General features: G+C 35.8%; 2 protein-coding genes across 2 annotated transcripts; one reads left to right on the top strand and one right to left on the bottom strand.

Annotated features, from left to right (window-relative positions):
* Positions 1–155: 155 nt before the first annotated feature.
* Positions 156–9,474, bottom strand: LOC114733398 (katanin p80 WD40 repeat-containing subunit B1 homolog). The gene is made up of 18 exons (XM_028920859.1): positions 9,347–9,474; positions 9,007–9,137; positions 8,056–8,173; positions 7,729–7,955; positions 6,545–6,647; positions 5,870–5,940; positions 5,360–5,434; positions 5,131–5,274; positions 4,827–5,046; positions 4,275–4,694; positions 3,874–3,933; positions 3,675–3,793; positions 3,328–3,453; positions 2,786–2,860; positions 2,538–2,650; positions 1,550–1,666; positions 1,395–1,463; positions 156–832 (listed from the first exon to the last, which is right to left on the bottom strand). The coding sequence occupies exons 1-18, from the start codon at positions 9,372–9,374 to the stop codon at positions 769–771; spliced, it is 2,280 nt and encodes a 759-aa protein (XP_028776692.1). The 5' UTR covers positions 9,375–9,474; the 3' UTR covers positions 156–768.
* A 5,727-nt stretch (positions 9,475–15,201) lies between these two features.
* Positions 15,202–20,807, top strand: LOC114733376 (coatomer subunit delta-like). The gene is made up of 12 exons (XM_028920838.1): positions 15,202–15,280; positions 15,420–15,450; positions 16,355–16,394; positions 16,707–16,930; positions 17,346–17,588; positions 17,684–17,858; positions 18,232–18,536; positions 18,986–19,184; positions 19,278–19,431; positions 19,844–19,906; positions 20,001–20,097; positions 20,423–20,807. Exons 2-12 carry the CDS (start codon positions 15,448–15,450, stop codon positions 20,510–20,512), a joined length of 1,593 nt encoding a protein of 530 aa, XP_028776671.1. The 5' UTR covers positions 15,202–15,280; positions 15,420–15,447; the 3' UTR covers positions 20,513–20,807.
* Positions 20,808–21,513: the final 706 nt, after the last annotated feature.

Here is a 21,513-nt window from a genome sequence, read left to right as displayed (position 1 = left end):
AATAGATTAAAAACAAGTACCCAATACGCGACCTAAATTTCCTGCCGCTGGAAAGGGCTCCTTCTAGCTTTGAGAACAGGCCCAAAATTTAAAAAAGAAAAAAAAAACAAATTGAGAGTATATCATCCCACTTTAATCATTAATTTACTACGAAAATAAGAACCAAAAACAGCAATACATACTTTGCAAGCACCATAACATATTTCATCATGTGTTTTCTCTGAATACTAAAATATGAACATATAGTACGCATTCAAAAGGCCAGGTGTATGAATCTGCTCGTGAGGGGGCAAAGCTCAGCAATCATTTCTCGAGGAACATAAAATTGTACTTCGTGGCTTGTTCAATAAATTCACGCCAACATGTGCATCAAGCTTTAAATAAAAATATGATATGTTATGATTACATAGTCGTAAGGATTTGGTGCTACATAATAGGGTTAGCTGTCAGATGGTGAGATTTTCACGTCAGTCAGAACTGTGCAACCAGCAGGCATGAGGGTAACGTAACACGGCTCTTCCTCTTCGTCTTCCCCAAATTAGTTGGTATCAGAATCAGTGCCTCCAGTTATCATGGAATTTGAAGAGAAGAGCACGAAATGTACATAAAGGTCAGGGGTTTCAGCCCAAGTGAGACACGGCTTCATACCATTCGGTGCCAGAAGGAGAGGCTCAAGTCTTTTAAAAATGCACAAACCCCCACAAGAAGCAACCGAAAAATCAGTGGGTATAAATAATTGAATTCACACAATAAATCACTCCGTCCGAATCATGAAACATCCTGAAGAGTCAGATTCAACTCTTGTGCAGACTTTGCAATCGAGCCTCCTCTTCTACGGTAAAAAGGGTCGACAAAAAGAGGAAATTAGACCGGCCAGAACTGGCTAAAAACGAAATATAACAAGAATAGTATTTTTCTTTTTTAATTAATCCTCAAATATAAGTTCCTTGACTACTTGATCCTCAAAAGCCATTTGTTTCGTACCAAGTACCAACCCATTTCTCAATCTAGATGCATTAGAACTTCCAAAATTGGATTTGTTTGCTGCTAAGATTTGATGACCTAGGGGTGTTTGAGTAAAAATCAAACCATGATATTACGGTATACGAAGTAAATATATAGCGGAATTTGTCAAAAAGGTGTTTGGATTCCTACAAAAGTGCTTTTTATAAGCATTTTTTTACAAATCGAGACAAACTCCGTTACATATTTATTTCATATACCGTGAAATCACCTAAAATTATGGCTTCGTTTCCATCTAAATACCCCTCGATTTGCAGAAAAGTGTTTTTTAAAAGCACTTTTGGGATGTTCCAAGCACATCTAATCAAGGAATTTATCTTTCAAGGATCAGAAAGCACATATCCTCCGAAACCAAGACTTTAAATAGTTACCTCGTAAAAGAAGGCAATATACGTTTTACTTTTTCAAGCTCTATGAAGCAAAGGTTGCAACGTTCAAGCCTGAATCCATTAAAAACACAAAAGCTCCTGATTAGAATGAGATGTATTTCAAGGAGAAAGTACCCAAGATAGAGTCTGAAACCTACCTTTGCTCCGCCTCAATATCCACGCCAACAGATGCTGTAGCCGATAGAGTTGAATAAATTACTGGACCGAATGTTCTGACCAGCTTCAACAGCATTTCCAAGGATATTCCTAAATGCCTGCGTATATTAAATAGTCAAGATGCAACTAAATATATGAAATTATGATTTATGGATGCAAATATACAAGAGTCCTCTAAAGGAGTTAAAACACAAGGTGGCGAGTCAAGTTATATATGTCAAGGAAGAGCTGCCGGTGCTATGTCACTATTCATTGAGAGGGGTCTGCCTAGCTAACTTCTAGGAAGAGTTTGATCCAAGGTCTGTTTCTCAGCCCAAAAAAAAGTTGGTTGGAAAGGCCTTTTTGGTTCTTTTTTTTTTTTGGGGGGGGGGGGGGTAGAGCTTGGATAAGGAAGAAGATTATAGGGCTAACTGTTTAATTGCTTCCTATCATTCCTTCATTCAAAGTTGTTGCAATTATTAATCATCTCGTCATGGTGTCTGTTCCATTACAATGTCAGGAACAGCATAATTATCATGTCTTTTGGGCCAAAGAAGGATAGGCCAAACAGGAAGAAAGGATTCAGACATCAGTTTAACTACTAGTGCGTCAAAGCTCATTGCAACCTATGCAGCTCAAAGAACCCCCTGATTGGGGGGGAGAGAGAGAGAGAGTGACACACACACACACACACACAGCTACAGGAATTTCAATTTCAGGTATGCAGAGATTGGACGGCTTGGTTTCACTGTCAAGTTCTTCAACAGATAAGGTTATTAAATGTTCTACAAGTGGAGATGGCATTAATGTACTAAACAAGTAACGATCCACACGTAAAAATATACATATAGCTTTAATTTTGCTTTTGTTAATATACAAATGGCAAGTTATAATATATGCCAGGCATATCTTGTTGAGCATGCGTTGTTGCACTAACACTACGTATTAAGCGTGCTTATCTTTGTATCAAACAGAAGAGACCATGCTTACCTATCCAATTCACTTTGAAGAAGGCCAGTTAGAAGTGGCAGAAGGCTGGAGCATATATCAAGAGTAACAATATCAATTTTCTCCATTATAATGCTTACAACATCAGAAATGACCTGGAATTAACAGGAAGACAATACCACCATAGTTTCAATTTGTGCTCGACAATAACATTTGAATCAAAGATGTCAGTTAATAATGCAAAACAATAAGAGAATATAAATTGAGAGCACAAGTAACTAAATTCTCACAGCATGATCGTCCATTTTCTCCATTGCACCAATAACCCCCTTAACATCATTCCTTTCCCAATATCTGAAGACCGCCTGCAACAAAATTTCTAACAAGGTTCAGCGCAGTTTTAACTGGCAATAGACATGATACTTATTTAGTTTTGAAAAACATTAACATCTACACTGGACAATAGGCCCCACACACAGCAAGAAGTAAAATTGATTATGAATTAGGCGACTTTCTATACATTTTTATTGTGTATTGATTTATTGATGCTGCTTATTACAATTCACCGTAACAGACCAAGATCAAATTTAAGAACCTGAAAGAATTCTAGTTATAGGCCAAAAGCCAATACACCAGATTTAAAGCACTTCATGATTCATTCAAATATCCAAACAACCTGATGGGCCATTCAGATTACCTTCCCCAAACTATGAGGCTTTGACAGAATAAAACATCAAAAAGTCTTCTTACTTAAAATAAAATTACATCTAGAAAGATAGGTGTCGAATAAAATGAAATTATTCATTAGAATTTCAAATTCATTTATCAAAACCTGTAACTTGCTTGAACGAGCCTGCATTGAACTAAGAAATTGGTCATGCTGCTCCATCAGATCGGCAATAGCATCTTCATCACTAGCAGAGACTGTAGCCTTCTCAGTCATTGTTGAATGTCCCCTCTGTTAAATTTGAGGGATAAGTAGCCAATCTAATATTAAATAATTTGATTAAACCAGTAACATTTATTTTCCTTCCCATTCAAGTATTAAGGTATGAAGCCATATCGAAGCCAAAATATAAGTGAGAGCTATGAATCTTCTAAACTACTGTTGAACAATATCCAAATTGATCAACATACATATCAAAGTGTGAAAACCAAAGATAATAGAAAGAATCATACTCCATTGAAAGTTGGCAGGTGAACTGATGATGTCCTTCCATGAGAGATTCCAGAGGTTGGAGCCTCGTAATTAAGAGACCTTTCTCTCTTCTCCAAATTCATAAATGAACGTATTCTTCCTACAAGTTGGAGTTTAAAATTAAGAAGACATTCTCGGAGAAGATATATAGCCATCACCAATATATCAGAACAAAGGTACCTCCTTTTTGTCCATCAACAGAAACAAAATCTCTGTTCACTTTCGGACCTCGATTTTCATCTGTAAAGAGACAGCTTAATGAGTGAAACATCCAGATTCGCAATAATGAATGCATGCCAAACGTTATAACAATGACAACATGATGCTACATGCAGAAGTCCTTTACATCAAGTTCTGCTTGGGAATTGAGTTACACAGGCTGGTTTAAAGTATGTGCCACGCTTAGTCTCGTTGTATCCTTATATGCAATGCCTATACAAGTTACCAATCAACATGCTAACAGATGATTTTTTTTTTTTTTTTGACAATGCATCCTCATCACATGAGGAACAACTTCGGAGGGAATGTTTGCCAATACTGATATAGGCATGATTTAAGGCTTTTTAAGAATTCAGAGATACCTTGAGTTAAGCTTACAGCAGGAGGAAAGAATTTTTTATCCGCAACAGTACTCAATGGACCACCCATAGAAGCTGCAGGCTCAGATACAGGGGCAATATGGGGCTTATCCACTTCATCTCTGTTTGATAAGTTATGTAAATCTGCTGCCTTTGACTGCAACGAGAATTGCATCATTCTTCCAGAAATACCAACATCTTTTCTAGGCTCAGCCACCGGCTCTGACCTTACACTAGATCTGGGAACAATCACAGGTACAATATCTGATTTATTGATATTTGGAACATTGGAGGTTGAATGAGATTTCAATGAGCTCCTTTTCTGAGCTATTGTATTAGACACATTTGCCAGACTACCAGATACGGTTTTGGAGCCAGAGTTCAAACTGATCCTCTGAGGGGTACTAGGTGCACTTCCTGTGGCTTCAAGCAGATCATAAAACAAGAGATGAGTAAGCATAGTCATCAATCCACAATCTGATCCAGGTAGTCCAGAACCAGAGAGAATCAAACAAGATAAATATTAAGTGTTTTGAGAAGGGAAAGGATACATACATGCCAAATGTTTCCCCTCCTTCACAGGATCTGAATCTTGAGAAACTGACAGCCTTCCAAGAGATTTTGTTTCCTTCTGTAATGGATCTGTATTTTGTGAAACAGATAGCCTGGCCTTAGCTGTATTCTCACTCAGCACAGATATATTCCCACTTGAGGATTTAGTTTCTGAATGACCATTTAGTCTGTTTTTGTCACTAGGGCCATATGGTTCTATACGCTGCATGGAAGATCAGAAAGGTTAAGATACGCAATGCATTATATGGTACCATATATGACCATCTCTGAAAAACTAGTTTAATACCGAGATGTCTACAACCCAGACTCCGACACAACTCTGGTTGTATGAGCAGCCAAGAAGCTTTCCCTCGTGAACATTAAGATCAGACAATCTAGACCAACCTATATCCACCATGTCATGGCACCTTATCGGTTCCCAAGAGAAGACCTACCCAAAAAAAAAACAATAAGGACATTGTCGCCTCAATAAATACTTACCTCAAACAGAATAACTAGAAAGAAAAGGAGCTTACCTTCAAACTCTCATGTAAACCACAAAGCAGGGTCCTTCCATCCGGACTGAAGGTGATTGAACGCACTCCAGTTGTCTACAATTCAATGGAGGCAGATATTACGAAACCCTTCTAAAGTACAAATTTGTCTTAAGCATTAATGATCCTAAACTGGATGTAGAAGATCAAGGATTAATAATCATCAAAACTTATTTTATGAAATGGCCACCATGCACATATATATAGGACAAAACGAGAGTAGACTCCTAATGTAACAGATTGATTCTCAATATCAAATTCTCAAAGACGGACAAATCTATCCAAACCAAATTTAAAATTTAAACTAACTTTATCCTGATTTAAATAGAACGCTCAAGCTAGTCCTAAACACACAAGCTCATCCAAAAAATTAACTTACAAATAAGCCTTAACTAAAACCAAATAACAATTGAAATAGATGCATAATGACACGCAATCTCCAACACTTGATCAACAAGGGAAAAATTGTAGGATTGACATAACAGAATGTACCTCAGGACCAGCAGAACCAATAAGCTCAAAGGTTTCAAGGTCCCAAAATTTTACTGTCCTATCAGCAGAACCTAGGCATGGGAAAGGAATAATCAGTTAAATTAAATATACTCTCGCTCGAAGTTGGAAAATAAACAGCATAACAGAAGCTTTCTAACAGAAAATAATACCAATAAATTAGATAATTATAAAACTATACAGATGCAAACAGAATGCACAGCACTGCATGGGACGCGAGGGCCAGGGCATCTTATCCTTCCCTCATTGGATCTGATCTCTTTCCTCTCTAACAATCTTCTTGCATAAAAAAGTATAAAGAACAACATCTTCCAACAATAAATAAATCCTTGGCCACACACAAACATTATGAATTTTGATCACAGAAGAAATAATATCAATAACAAATGATGTTAAGAAAAATATCATCCATATATGGTAACATTAAGAAAGAGGATGCCTTCTTCTACGGATAGTTTCACGTTAAATGGCATCAGTAGCCCTTTAATAATGCAGCATTCTTCCATTAATTAAGTAGTATAAGAATAGAAGCACAGATGTTACTAACTAAAGTGCTGAGAAGCATACAATAGATTTGTTAAGAGTACTTCATTGGAGCAGGAGATATGAAAGAGTTGCTAATTAAGGCATTCACTTTATTAGAGAAGCAAGACTAACCTGTTGCAAGCAGAAACTCATGGGGATGAAAATCTATACACTGTATTTGGCCTTCATGACATTTAAAATCATGCAAGAGTTTCCCCGCAGTCAGATCCCACAACTGCAAAAACATAGATTATACTTTTCATCAAACATATCCTTAGATTTCCGTTCGCCACTAAAGTACAGTATTTGGTTACAGCCATGTGCATTAACCATAGTTTATAAAATGGTATCAAAATTCATGCATTCTAAGTTGCCCCTTTACAAGATATACACAAAGGAAATGACTCAGGAAGACATGAATTTCACAAGCTTTTTTCCAGAACACACATACTACAGAACTGCGAGGAAATCAAAATGAGTAGATCATTAATACACAAGATTCTCTAAATAAAGGTACCAAGAATCTGACAATAGCTTCTTCTTTTTTTTTTTTGGGGGGGGGGGGGGGGAGGGTGTGGAGGCATCAGAAGCGTCCTCCACCTACAGGTCCTCCAAAACTTAATAGAGTGTCATTACCATGGATTAAGTACCATAGAAACAAATTTCAAAATATTACAGAGTGTTGCAGTCAGTGATCACAAGCTTCTACTTCCGCAAATCACAATGCAAGTTGTAGCCATTCACATAAGCGTATTGATTATGAGGGAAGCTATAGCCATTCGCATAAAATCCCATCTGACTAGATAATCTCTCTCACTGTCCTGCTCTGACCCACCACTGACTTTATGTGTTCCCTCTTTATAAGTCATTATTTCATAGTAAAAGCATATGGGTCTTACATAATAGAAATTTAAACATCACTCTTATCTTTTGATTAATTGTCCACACAAATTGACCCTGCACTTTTCTCAGCTTACCCATCAGCCTCCATTCTATGATCTACGTACCCTGCAGTGTAATCTGTTCACCGTCACTGCTGTCTTGTACATGGTTCGCCACAATCAGTATTCAGCAGGAAATGTAGCATGTAACTATTGTCACTTCCTAGTAAAACTGTTTACTTCAGTGTCACGCCTTTTTTGGCCAAATCATCTCAAATTATTTGATATACAATAATATTTTGATATTTTTTCAATAACAGCATACATTTTTTTACTTGATTGTATAAGCAAGTTGAGCCAAAAACAATGCAGATCATAGGGAAAAATTCAATTGCCAAATAAGTATCATGCGTTAAGAAAAGCAATAGTACATACCTTCACAGAATTGTCCTCTCCACCTGACACCACCCAACGTCCATCTGGGGTAAACCTAATTGCATTAACTCCTCGAGTGTGGCCCTTGTATGTGTGGATACAGCCCTTCTTTCTGATGTCCCATATTTTAAGATTTGTGTCCAGAGAGCCAGATGCAAAGAACTCTCCAAAAGGATGGAAATCCACTGATGTACAGTTGGACCTATGACCCGTAAGAGTGCGGACAACTACCCAAAAACACATCACAAGCCACAGATTCAAATTATTAAATGAATCAAAGATACCAAGTTTTAAGATCATAAAAGAAAATATCAATCAGCTGCATACTCTTTGCCTCCTCTAAGTCCCAGAGTTTGATAGTCCCGCTTGCAGCTCCTGCAGCTACCAAAACTTCAGAGGAATCAAAACTTACAGAATCTATTCCACTTGAATGTCCTGACAGACTCTGCAGAAGGAGACACAACTCTTTAACTAAAAATGGTACACATTGGCCATTCTTTTCTATGTCAAACAATAAGTTGTTGTAATTAACAAGCAGGAGAAGAAAGCAAGAGTGCAAGGAATAAGATATTTGTCCCCTAATGTAGCAATATAAAAGCAAGGATAAAATTCCATTAGCCAAAGAAAACAAAGATCCCAAATGGACAGTACAGTCCTGTGATAGCTTCAAGACATGAAAATTTCTTTAAAGTTCTTGGAATTCATGCATTTCGGTCCAACCAAACACACCAAAATCCAGCACGCAAGGAGCACAATGGAGAAATCGCCTATAGTCCACCACAGATACACATGCCAGATGGCAGAAAACTATTGTTCTTAAGCATTTATGAGCAGGAGTTAAAACATATGGCTGACACTATGTACAATCGACCTTAGAAACTGTGAAGACAATGATTACAGAAAAATGAAGATGATCACAATGTTACCCTTCAAGATCTAATTGGATACCATACTACCTAGAAAACCCTCTAATTCTCATGCAAAACCCTCCAAGCACCCTTCAACTAAGTTCGTCGTTACTGTGAGCATCCAACAACTCTTGAAGAATTAAAATCAAATTTCAATTATGAATTGATAGGCCAAAAACAAAATGTGGATGCCCCACGTTAGCAGCCTAGCACATCGTCAAGAAAGGAAAGGCAAAGAAAAATACGCAAAGCATATGTGACAGAAAATCTTTATATTTCGTATCGAGTAAAACAATTAAAAAAAAAAAACAGAGAGAGAAGATAATACTAATAATACAAATGTGGGAAGAAAAGTATCAGGAGTACGAACCAGTATCGCATTAGGTTTCCCAATAGCCCAAAGATTGACCTTGTGATCTTCTCCTCCAGTTACAAGAACCCTGGATGATTTCCTTCCAATTTTGAGACAATTAACAGTGGAAGCATGAGCCACAAATTCCTCTGCACAATTCTTGTCAAGGACAACTGATTATCACTTAATGCCAGCAAGTTTAGCATATGAAAAAGTATAGCACATGGACTTGCAAAGAGATCTAAACCAAGAGGCCAGGTAAACAACCCCATAGCTGAAGGACAAGTGTACAGATCAAAAAGCATGAGCATTACTGGAGGGGGGAAAACAATTCGGTAACTCAAAACGCAAAGGATACGTAGCTTGTAAGCGCGTTTGGTACTCATTGGCTAACAAATAATACTGCAATATACAGGAAATGAAAACCCTAGCAATTGCAGCTGAGAAAGGAACAGCAATCCGGAACTCCAAACACTCAAACGATCTTTTGGGTCCACTAAGATCCCCAGATCTTCGCCGCCCACTACACTATCTGCTACCCTTCAAAGAACCGAGATTTTTTCAGTAAATGGTGTTCAAAATTTCAACCGTTTAGGTGCACCAACAGATCAAAATGAAGCAAGAACAGAAAGACTGGAAAACTACAAACGCAAACCTAACCTTAATTTCAAAGGAATATTTTATTTTCTTTCGCAGAAAGAGAAGAGTTTGCTTCAGACAACACAAACAAGTAACCCAAAACCATTCATTCACTTTTGCTCGCTCTTTTTTCACTTGTTCTGGCTGTTACTTCACAATTAAACTGCACAAATTCACCACACACATCCCCAGAGTGTGGCATAAGCATCGAGTTATTGCGGTACCGGGCGTAATGCCAGTGCCCTAAGCCAAGAAGCCAGAGCTTCGCTTCCTTCTCAGCTTCCAACAGCACCAAAGCATTTGCCTGAGGAGTGAAGATCTGTGAGATTGCCAAAGAACAAAGACGGAGTAGGGACCCAGCAACTACGAAAGACTTCAGGGAGAGAGAAAGAGGCGCTTTCACGATCTGTGCTGTGTCATGATAATGCTTACGTTCAAATTAATCTGGGAGGGGAAGAATGAAAAAGTAAAATCGAAAGACAAGATAGGCAAATCTGTAAATTCCCGAAAGGTTCGTGCCACATTTCTACCTTTCCCTCCCTGACTCAAAATATTATTTTTCAGTCAGCTGGCCTTTCACATAAGATGCTGACACCAATATTATACTATTAATTCATGATCAATGATTATTCATATAAATGATTAATGATTGATAATTTAATTCAATTATGTTTTATTCTCTTTTATAAACTATAAAAGGTATCCAAATTTATATACGTGTTCATGTTGCGGTTGGGTCCAGTAACACATATATATAAATATAAATATACGTTCTCAACATATATATTCTGGTAAAAAAAAAAAAGGCAACATATATATGCAAATTTTTAAAATAGAAAATTATGTCAACAAAATATCCACAACAGAACATGCTCAACTCCAATTCAAATGCTATTAGATAGATGTTCATCTTAAAAATAAATACAAATAATAAAATCCACGTATGTATTTGTGTGATTTTGGGAAAAATAATGATAATGATTCTGTGGCGTGCGATGCAGTCTATTATGTCCGTCATAATATTGATAACACATGAACCTGTTTTTGACAAACCGAACAACATAGATTTACTAAGGGTGTGTTTGGATAGAAACCAAACCATGGTTTCAAAAGTGCTTTTACAGATTACGAAGTAAATATGTGGAGGAGATTATCTCGTTTTGCAGAAAAGTACTTCTGAAACCACGGTTTTGAGATACCCAAACAGGCCCTAAGAGTTGGGCAAAAAAAAAAAGACTTATTAAGAATGGACGATTTTATATCTGAACATGATTTATTGTATAAAATAAATAAATAAATATCGATATAAAATATGTAACATTTTTTTTTTTGCCAGCATGATATGCAACAATTTGCACTTTACACGAAGTGGTTAATTTTTAACTCATAAAGATAGTTTTAACTGTTAACTTTTATCGATACTTTACCTATTAGTTTTACCATGTGAACTTTAGGTTCCTCGCAAGTGATTGTCTTTTGAATTTATTGTTCAAATTTCTCATATTTTTTGAGCAACGCAACATCTTACCTTTAGAGACTCTTTTTTTTGCCTTGACTTCCAATATCTTCAATTATTTTATGTCGCTGGAGGTAATAGAGATCTACAAACTCTATATTAATGAATACTCCTCCGGTCCTTATTATAGGACCCAATTTGACTTTTTATTTGGTCCTAATTATAAGACCCAATCCATTTTCTCTTTTATATTTATGCATTTTTTTCCAAGATAATCCTTAGTTTTAGCTAATATACTTAATTAGCAAGGATATTTTAGGAATAACAACACTTATTTATTATAAATAACCAACTTAACTTACTTCCTTAATCTCCTCAAATAAGTCAATTGGGTCTTATAATTAGAACCGGAGGAGTATTAAATATTTGCGTATAACGCAATTTTTGTGGGGGAATTCTTCAAAGCAGAAGGTTTTCCTACGCCATGTGATTCAAAATGCAAAATATATGCGTATGTGTGTGACTTGTGAAAGAGACAGCCCCCATGTTAGCGTAGGTAATATTCTTAACACTTTCTATATCAAGTTATTTGCATCTATTGTATTAAATTTTTTAATCAACATATAATTATAAATTTACATAAAACAAAAAAAAATGACTGCATATAATTAAAAAACTTAACATAATAAATATAAGAAACTTGACCGATTGTCGTGCGAATTTGTATGGTTTTCGTGTTAATATTTTTTTCCAGGTGTTTATTAGTGTAGAAAAAATAATAGGTTGAAGGGCAAATTTACTTTCACAGTTTTTTATCTGGTATATTTAGCATTTTCTTTAACTTTTGATTGGTCTGATTTTCTGATAAAAGATTTAAAAAGTTACATATTGTTCTATAAGAATGTTCGGCCAGCACTGATAATTAATTGTGCAATTTTTATCTTGAAAATTTGTCTAAATGAGTAATTAGAGTATCTTAAAATTTCAATCAATGCGGTGTTTTGAGTTAAATGTATCAATTACATCTAAAGAAAGACTTCCAGCGCAAAATTACCCATTAATCCAAAAATATTTAGTGATATTTTGAAACTATTAAACAATAAATAAACAAGTGCTTAGTCAAGTCGGTGGGTATGGCTAGGAGATGGCCTGCCTTGACCTCAAATTAGCAGGGGGATGGTGAGATAGTTTAGCACTAATGAGGTGGCCTTTCAAATTGAGAGGGGCCCCACTTACATCCAGACTTTTTTTTTTTTGGGGTTACATGCATCGAAGCATTTTGTTTCTCCCTTAAATCATGGAGAAATGAGAAATCCATCCATTTCAATGTAAAATCCGAAGTGATTGTTTTTTTTTTTTAATGCAATGTACAATATCTTCTGCTTTTTAATGAGATTCAGGAATGTAAAAAAAAAAAAAACACACACACACACACAACACACCTAGCGAGCATATATAGCCCCTCTTGCGTGGTTAATACAGTGAACTAATGAATTGTTAACAACTTATCATATATTAAGGAATTCAATATAAATCGGTTAATGCTTTTAAATTTTGAAAGTTGTCCTAAATGAAATACATTAATTACAGGGGATTCTTTGACTAATTCAAAAAATCTTAGATGGAGGATATCAAAGGAATAACTAACAAGCACTTGTGGAATAATCCTAATCTTTCTCTTGATACCAGCACAACCCTGCGAAGATCATCAGCTTTGCAGCTTCCTTCACCCAACCCAACGGAAAGAATATCAGTGCCTTATAAATAATATGCCACTCCATATAAATTTTATTTTTATATGAAAAAGATACACATCCTCTTGCACACGACAGAAGACAAATTATATTACAAATTAAATTTTATAATTATAAGCAAAGGTCGTGCTTTAAAGACCAACGGCTGCATTATGTCCTATAGTGAATTCAATTACAAGTGGTTGTTCTTGCTAGAGAGATTTGTGTTTAGCCATAAAGACAGAGATCTCAAATTTGTACTTATTTAATCTTAAATATAAAAACCAATTAACGAGTCAATCTTGATCATAAGTGTACATTTTAATTTTATCGATGGTGTTTAACTATCTAACAATTTTTTAAAAAATTAATTTGTCTTACTTATAAAATAATATATGACCTAATGTCATATAAAACTATTTTAGGAAGATGATATGAATTTTATTAGAATTGAGTAACTCACTTAGATTTCTTAATAAATCGGATTATTTAAGTTGATGGTCTGTCAGGAAAAAAAGGTACTACCTTGGTCCTTAATACAAGATCCTGTTTGATTTTTATTTTGATCCTAAATATAAAACCCCAATCCACTTTGTCTCTCATATTTATGCATTTTTTTCCAAGATAGTCTTTCTAATAATTATAGTTCTAGCCAACATAGTTGATTAGTAAGGATGTTTTAGAAAAGACAATACCTATTTATTACAAATAACTAATTTAACTTATTTCATTAATCTTTTCAAATAGTCAACTGAATCTTATAATTAGGATCAGAGGAAGTATATGCTATTTGCTTCTCAACATTCACTCTGAAACTTATTCCACTTAGTTTTATTATCTCTCTTCAAAACTCGCTTTTAGAAGCCTATGTAGGGAGGAATGCATGTTTGTGTGTGAGAGAGAGTCTTCCTTAGGGTGTCCATTGTAACTTACTTACGAGCTCAGGGAAAGTAGTTTCTTAGATTCACTGAAAAAACTTTATTTAGCGTATAAAATTAATACAAATTTCCTTTAAAGCAAGGTCGTGTTTTGCCCCTTAACTGGAAATCGATGGGCCATTACGCACAGAAAGTCAACACTAAAGATTGTTCTTTTACTTTTTTTTTTTGGTATACTGTTCTTTTACTTAAGAGGAAGACTATTCTCTAACTACAACCCAAGGAGGAAGATTATACAGCAACGTGAAGAACCTGGGAAATCTTGCAAGCCCATCTAACTTGGGCCAAGTTAAGTGAAAAGAACGGAAAACGGACAGCCAGGGAGAGATTAATCATGTTTAGGGAGTGTTTGGATAAAAACAAAACCATGGTTTCAGAAGTACTTTTACGGATTACGAAGTAAATATGTGAAGGAGGTTACCTCGTTTTGCGGAAAAATGCTTCTGAAACCACGGTTTCAGAGCATCCAAACAGGCCCTTACGCGTTAGACTGGGCGAGTCCCCTGAAAAAAGAAATTGTTGGACCTAGCTAAACTTCTGTTCAGGACCTAGCGCTTCCCTATTGCTATATATGTACCCTTGACACGTAAGTTAGTTGATTAAGTAACTTAGATATTTTAAAAAAATTATTAAATTAATTATTTATAATAAATAGGTATTGATTTTATAAAATATCTCTACTAATTACGTGTATTAGTTAAAATTATTATTTGATAAAATTTTTAATATGCGGAACTACTACAAAGATCACCTGTAAAAAATGAATAAATATAATAGACAAAGTAGATTAAAATTTTATATTTGAGACTAAATTAAAAATTAAATTAGTTCTTATATTAACGATTCGAGATAGTACAAAAAAAAAGAGTCAATATTGAATCTACATCCTCCAAATTTTATCTAGCACATATGTAGTTTAAACTTAATTAATAATAAATAATAAAATAAACACTATTTCCCCTCATTTATTTAAAATTTGTAATCTTTTTTGTCTTTAATATAAAAACTAGTTGACTAATCTGAATAGATTAAAAAAGTTTGTTAATTTAGTTATTTGTAATAAATAGATATTATCTTTCATAAAATATCCTTATAGTCATATATATCAGCTATAATTATCATTTGATGAAATTTATTAATATGTGTAACTACTACAAGAGTACATGAACTATTTTGAAAAATACAAATAAATATGAGAAATAAAATAAATTAAAATATTATATTACATCTGATTCTTAATCTAAAATTTTATTTGGCTTTTTATGTAGAGGTGAGATCTTATTTTATTTTTATGTAATAAACCGTACCAAAAATACAATTTTTTTGGGGGGGGGGGATTTTCTCCTCGCCACGCTGGTCGCAGCAGAAGATACACGTGCCTCTGAAACGCATCGTATCGTCCTTTCGCTTGTAAATCACCCGGCAAATAAAAGTCCTTTAAGCGCTCTCCATCGAACCACCCTCGGAGTCCTCTTTTGTGCATCATTTCTTCAGATCTGTGCTTCTAACTCTCAGATCCTGTGCGAGTAGGCTTTCCTCCCTCTCTGCATTTCTGGTTTTTCTTCTGATTTTGAATCTGGGCTGGAATTAGATGGTTCCCCTTTTCAAAGACAACACGTTTACTTAACTGCCCAGCTCACAATTTTCTTGATTTGTTCTGTGCAGATTCGAGAATTTTTGCCCGCCTCACAAGATGGTAAATCTTCTTGTCACTTCTAAATTCCCTGATCTGCTATTCTTTGAGCTGCTTCCGTTTTGGTTGATGATTGAGTTGTAAAATGCACTCTATTATCCGTTCTGATGCTTTGGTAATTTATCACCATACTAGTGCATTGTGCATGCTGATATCACTTTGGGTTACATATTGGTAATTTATGACCATTTGGATTCACTGTGCAATTGATTATATTTTTCTGTTAATTTCATGCTTTTTATTGATTCGTGTCCATTGCATACTTTGTTCGTTGGCCTATGTCTACGCGAGTCAGTGACTATGTTTGCATCCAGTCATTATACATGATCTGTATTGCATCTAATGGGAGTTCTTAAACGTTAATTGATCCATGAATCCTTAAATTGGACATTTTTGCCATCCTAAATTTTGTAGCTTGAATCTTCTCCAAGATTAATAGTAATTTTTCGATTTTATGGTTTACCTCGGGTGCTTTTTTCTTACCTCTTCAAAAGCTGTTTCTTGTTCATATCGATTATCTGAACTTGCATGTAAAAGAACGGTGGATCTGGAAGTTGGGTTGCCAAACCATATTCCATTCCATCCATTTATTGCTTTGCGTTGTTGGACTGCTTCTCTTCCCCATTGAATTTAATGCTATGGAAATACTGTAATCAGATTCGAATATATATGCAATTAATGTAAATAGGATAGATGATTTGATCGTGATATGATTACGATTACAATTTAATATTGGATCCCTGATTTATCGGCCCCATTAAACTGGTCATCTTGTATATTGGTATGTATATACCTTGATTGAGATTAATGAAAAGCGAGGAAGAATATTTTTGTTCTGTCGTAGTCTCCTTCATGTATCAGAGCAAGGGGGAGCGACATCTGATTCATCGTTATGTCTGTTATACAGGTTGTACTCGCCGCATCCATTGTGAGCAAATCTGGGAAAGGTGAGTTCTTTTAGCCTCTTTTTTTCACACTTTGTGTTTGTGGAATTGTGATAATTTCCACTGAATGGTTGTGTCGGGCTTGCTTCTTGTCAATTGTTTTACCTCAGCAAATAGCAAGTTCATTAAGGGGAATAGAAATGTAATATATAAGCTGCTCTCAGTTTTTTTTAAAAAATAAACTAACTAGAGCGTTGACATAAGCAAAGATTGTAAAGCTATGAAATCTGTTCACAAATTAGTTTTGATTTTATGGTGGCTAAATATTTATCAATTCAAGATCAATCTGTTCACAAACCTGTGCTTTAATTGCAGTCCTGGTATCAAGACAGTTTGTAGATATGTCTCGAATAAGAATTGAGGGTCTTCTGGCAGCCTTTCCCAAGTTAGTAGGCACTGGCAAACAGCACACTTATGTTGAGACTGAGAATGTACGCTATGTTTACCAGCCAATAGAAGCACTATACCTGCTTCTTGTAACAAACAAACAGAGCAACATACTGGAGGATTTAGAGACTCTGAGACTTCTCTCCAAGCTTGTATCCTTTTAACAATGCTTTGATTTTGACATGTCATGCTTGTAATCTTGTTTCTTTTGATGATTTGATTTTCTTTTTCCCTTCTGATTAGGACATTGTTGACCTTGTCATAACTTTGGTGTAGGTTTTACGTCCAAAATCCATAATTTATTTTCTTTCTTTTCTGAACACTTCATTTCATTTTGGCATTTACTTGGTGGAGTTTTGTCGATGTGGACATTTAGTGCATGATTGTTTTCTGATCTAAGGAGGCATTTGGCAATATTGTTTCTTACAGGAAGGCTTAAGGGGGTTTGAAAATGATCAACTTATTTACTACAGGAAGTTACTTTAACATTTATAAGATGGGTGTATAATCATTTCATGATAATTTTGATGATGTGCGTATAAGTAGTTCTATCCTTAATACTGATAGGTGCCTGAATATTCTTATTCCCTTGATGAAGAGGGCATCTGCAAGAATGCATTTGAGCTGATTTTTGCATTTGATGAGGTCATCTCTCTCGGGCACAAGGAAAACGTGACTGTATCACAAGTTAAGCAATACTGTGAAATGGAGAGTCACGAGGAGAAATTGCACAAGCTTGTTATGCAGAGTAAGATAAATGAAACCAAGGATGTTATGAAGCGGAAAGCTAGTGAGATTGATAAGAGCAAGGTATGAGTGGAGCGATCCTTTCTTGCTGATGCACTCACATTTTAAAGGCTTTAACTGTCCATCATTTATCTGAATTCATTGCATGTTTTCTACAGATTGAAAAGAACAGAGGTGAAAAAGGTGGATTCATGTCTTTGCAATCGATGGGCTCAGGAAGAATTGAAAGTGGCTTTAATGATTTGAGCATATCTAGCAGTGGATCTGGTTTTGGAAGTGGCTCAGGCTTTGGACTAACCACTGACATTGATTCATTTTCTACCAAGTCAAAAGGTTGGCTTTTAGTATCCCTTGGGAGTGCTTTAAGCTCTAAACCTAATGACCTGAAACAGGAACAGGAATTAAACCGTTCTGTATCCTGTTTGTGAGTATCATGCATAAGAAAATCTGTCATTACTTAGCAAAACTGTTTGTCTGCATATATATATTGTCTGTGTGTGCTTGTGTTGTTTTTTCTTCTTTAGATAGTTTGGTATGTTGAATTCCTAAGGTTGTTTCACTGCATAGTTGCGAATATTTTTGTTTAAGGCAGCTTCATTGCTGTGACAGATGAATTAATATCTGCCTGATTAACGCATAATTTGCTATTAGTTGCATATTAAGATTTGCTCTTTTCACTTTTGTGCTCCTGTATTCTGTTCCCTAGGCCATCCACCCGCATCTGCCACTGCTCCACCAAAAGGTTCTGGTATGCAGCTTGGTAAATCTCAGAGGACAAACCAATTTTTGGAATCATTGAAAGCGGAAGGTGAAGTCATTCTTGAAGATGTTCAGCCAAAGCTTGGCCAGTCTAGACCAGCTGCCCCACCTGCTACTGATCCTGTAACTTTAACTGTTGAGGAGAAACTTAACGTGACTCTAAAACGAGATGGTGGAGTGAGCAATTTTGATGTCCAGGGCACATTATCTCTTCAGATCCTTAACCAAGAGGATGGTTTTATTCAAGTTCAGGTATCTTATTCTTTCTACTGAAACTTTGGTGTGTTGACAGGGATATATTTCCTGCTTGTTGGTTTAACCTGAATAGTTTTTCTTCGTCGTTTACTTTATTTTATTTTATTTTTTGATGAAAATATTTTCTGGATTTGTTAAATCTCTTTAGAAGAGTAGCAAAGATAGGTTTTAATCAGACAATGGCTTCCCAATTAGAGAGGATGAACTCGTTCTCAACAAAACCAAAGGGGAAAATATTCAGTAGTCTGTTGCTTCTGATGTGTGATGCATATCTATGTTATTTATAAAACAGTCATTGTTGGTATCAAGTGGTATTTGTTTTAGGAATTTATTGAGAACATAAAGTGTAGAGAAGTATTTTTCATTGTTAATAAAAATTAGATGTACATGCACCTTACATCCCTGTCCTAGAGTGGTTTTTTAAATGTGTTGACTTGCATTTACAGATCAAGACTGGGGGCAATCCAGGCATCCTATTCAAAACGCACCCTAATGTGAACAAAGAATTATTTTCCTCTGAGAATATACTAGGTCTAAAGGACCCCAATAGGCCTTTTCCTACTGGTCAAGCTGGCGATGCAGCTGGTGTTGGCCTATTGAAGTGGAGAATGCAAAGCAATGATGAGTCCCTGGTGCCACTGACTAGTGGGTTCATACTTATCACTAATCTTATCTATTGCTTGTGTTGTTCTACTGTTGTATTATTAACTTAAGTGTAAAATTTTTCTGTGTATGCAGTCAACTGCTGGCCTTCTGTTTCTGGAAATGAAACTTATGTCAGCATTGAATATGAAGCTTCATCAATGTTTGATCTGCGAAATGTTGTGATCTCAGTACCTCTTCCAGCTCTTCGAGAAGCACCAAATGTTAGGCAGATTGATGGGGAATGGAGGTAAATTTAGTTTTTGCTCCATGAATTATATCAAGGGATATTACGTCCATGATTTGTGCATACTGCATGGAGATTATATATACGTAAAATCTCTGGTAGTACATGTCAATATTTGCTGTCTTGACAATGACCATATTTGCTAGCTGTGTTAACCAAGATTTACCCTTTCATCAAGCTGTGGCTTTCTTAGATAGGACTAGTTAAATGGACATTTAGTTAAGAAGTGTTGCATATTCGTGTTTGGTTTGCATGTCTTGCATCTCTTTCACCGTCAGATGAGCATGAATTAAACTCTTATTTTCTTATGTAGTGTACTTCACGACAGACTGGAATGTTTTGTTGAGTTAATATGTTTTCATTTGGCTCTCCTTTTTTTCATTTTTATAACACATTTTTAAAATTTCCATTTCAGGTATGACTCTAGGAATTCCTTCTTGGAGTGGTCTATTCTCCTTATTGACAATTCAAACCGCAGGTATACTAAATTTGATGTGGTATTGTCGAGAGCTTTGTTATGCAATAATCGTCTGTGTCCTGAATGTGTTGTCTGACTCTTGTGTATGTGGCAGTGGGTCTCTGGAGTTTGTTGTTCCACCAGCAGATACATCTGTTTTCTTTCCAATTTCAGTCCGATTCTCAGCGACTGAAACATTTAGTGACCTGAAGGTTGGCTCAAATCTTCTTCTTCTTCTTCTTCGGCATTCGATTCTTGCTGTGCTTATTGGGAGTAAATTGATTCTTGAATTATTCGTCAGCTTGCTGGCTGATTGGCTGAAGTTGATGCATATATTCTATTTTTAAGGGAAGCTATTGCATAATTGACCATTGTTACAGTGGATAGACACTTATCCTGTCTATACAATAACTGTTACAGTAGCATCTTGAATGAAGCACCTTCATTATTATCTGTAGTTCATTTTTTGTCCAGCGTGTTAAATTCAGTAAAGGCAAAGTTTTCATTTAACTTGCCCTGTTTCAATTTCAATTGCAGGTCGTCAACATCATACCGCAAAGGGGTGGCAATCCTCCCAAATACTCTCAGAGAATTCAGTTGGTCACCGAAAACTATCAAGTGGTGTAGTAGATTATTCTTTAGATTCTGAGCTTCTGTTACTTATGGATGTCATGATGCGGATCTTTTGCCAATAGGTTTTTCTTTTCCAAGCAAGTTTCACCTTTTTGTTATACCCATGAGATTATACTTGCACCTTGGTTTTGCTTCGCAAGACAGGGAAGTATATTTTGTTTATCATTAATGCGAACCTGGAATGTATTTACCCTATAGCTTGATTTCTCAAACAAGATTTTGTAAAAGGATATTGAGTAACATTGCATATAATCTCTTGATTGTAAAGAAAAACTATGGCCCGTCTAACAGCCGAAAGCACTCCAGCAATTTAAGACCAAAATGCATTTGATCGGGCGATCGCTAAGCAGTAATGCGTACAGGTTGGCTCTTGGCACCAATGAATTCCCTTATTTCTTTTACTGTAATTGGCTCTGCCTCTTAGCAGTTGTCAAGTCGTGTGCACAACCACCAATTGACAGCCAAAATCATACACGACTCTCGGGGGAAAGGGGCAGGAGAGAGAAGTGGGTTATTCCTGAGATTCTTCTCAACCGCCACACAGCCTAGGTTTCTATATGCCGTATCCTGGGATATCTGGGGAATGCGTGGACCCAATATTCAGTTTATATCAAAATATTGCTCATAGACTTATTTTTTTGTTGAATTTAAAGTAATATAGTCTTCCCTTTCTACGCGCAAAAAATCTACCTTCTTTATTTAGAGGTATTTGGATTGGATCTATTATAGGCATATTAAAACTTAAAATAGCTAAATTTTTTCCCAAGAGTTGTGTAATTTCCTCATATTCAAACTATTTACTCGGCGCTCAAATGGATCCAAATGGCAGGTAACGAGGGGCAGTCATGAATAGTCTTTTTTTGACCAGAGTCGTGAATAATCTTGAACGGGGGCGCACGCATAATCGTGATGTGAACAAAACGAAACAAACGATATAGGGATATTATCCTTATCCATTTACCCAATGGAACAAAGGTTATCCTTGGAAGAGCAGA

This window comes from Neltuma alba, unplaced genomic scaffold (genome assembly GCF_004799145.2).
Source record: "Neltuma alba isolate B1F8T4 unplaced genomic scaffold, ASM479914v2 tig00012996_pilon, whole genome shotgun sequence".
NCBI classification, from domain to species: domain Eukaryota; kingdom Viridiplantae; phylum Streptophyta; class Magnoliopsida; order Fabales; family Fabaceae; genus Neltuma; species Neltuma alba.
The sequence above is the reverse complement of the archived record's forward strand: the minus strand, read 5'-3'. Positions and strand labels throughout refer to the sequence as shown.

Excerpts from the sequence above, each read along its gene's own strand:
- LOC114733398 (XM_028920859.1), bottom strand. The coding sequence starts at position 9,374 with ATGAGTACCAAACGCGCTTACAAGCTAC. Across the intron at positions 6,648-7,728 it reads GAGAGGACAATTCTGTGAAG|TTGTGGGATCTGACTGCGGG; the intron begins GTATGTACTATT and ends ATGTTTTTGCAG. Across the intron at positions 1,667-2,537 it reads CTTCAAAGTGAATTGGATAG|GCATTTAGGAATATCCTTGG; the intron begins GTAAGCATGGTC and ends TAATATACGCAG.
- LOC114733376 (XM_028920838.1), top strand. Across the intron at positions 18,537-18,985 it reads ATGGTTTTATTCAAGTTCAG|ATCAAGACTGGGGGCAATCC; the intron begins GTATCTTATTCT and ends TTGCATTTACAG. Across the intron at positions 19,432-19,843 it reads CAGATTGATGGGGAATGGAG|GTATGACTCTAGGAATTCCT; the intron begins GTAAATTTAGTT and ends TTTCCATTTCAG.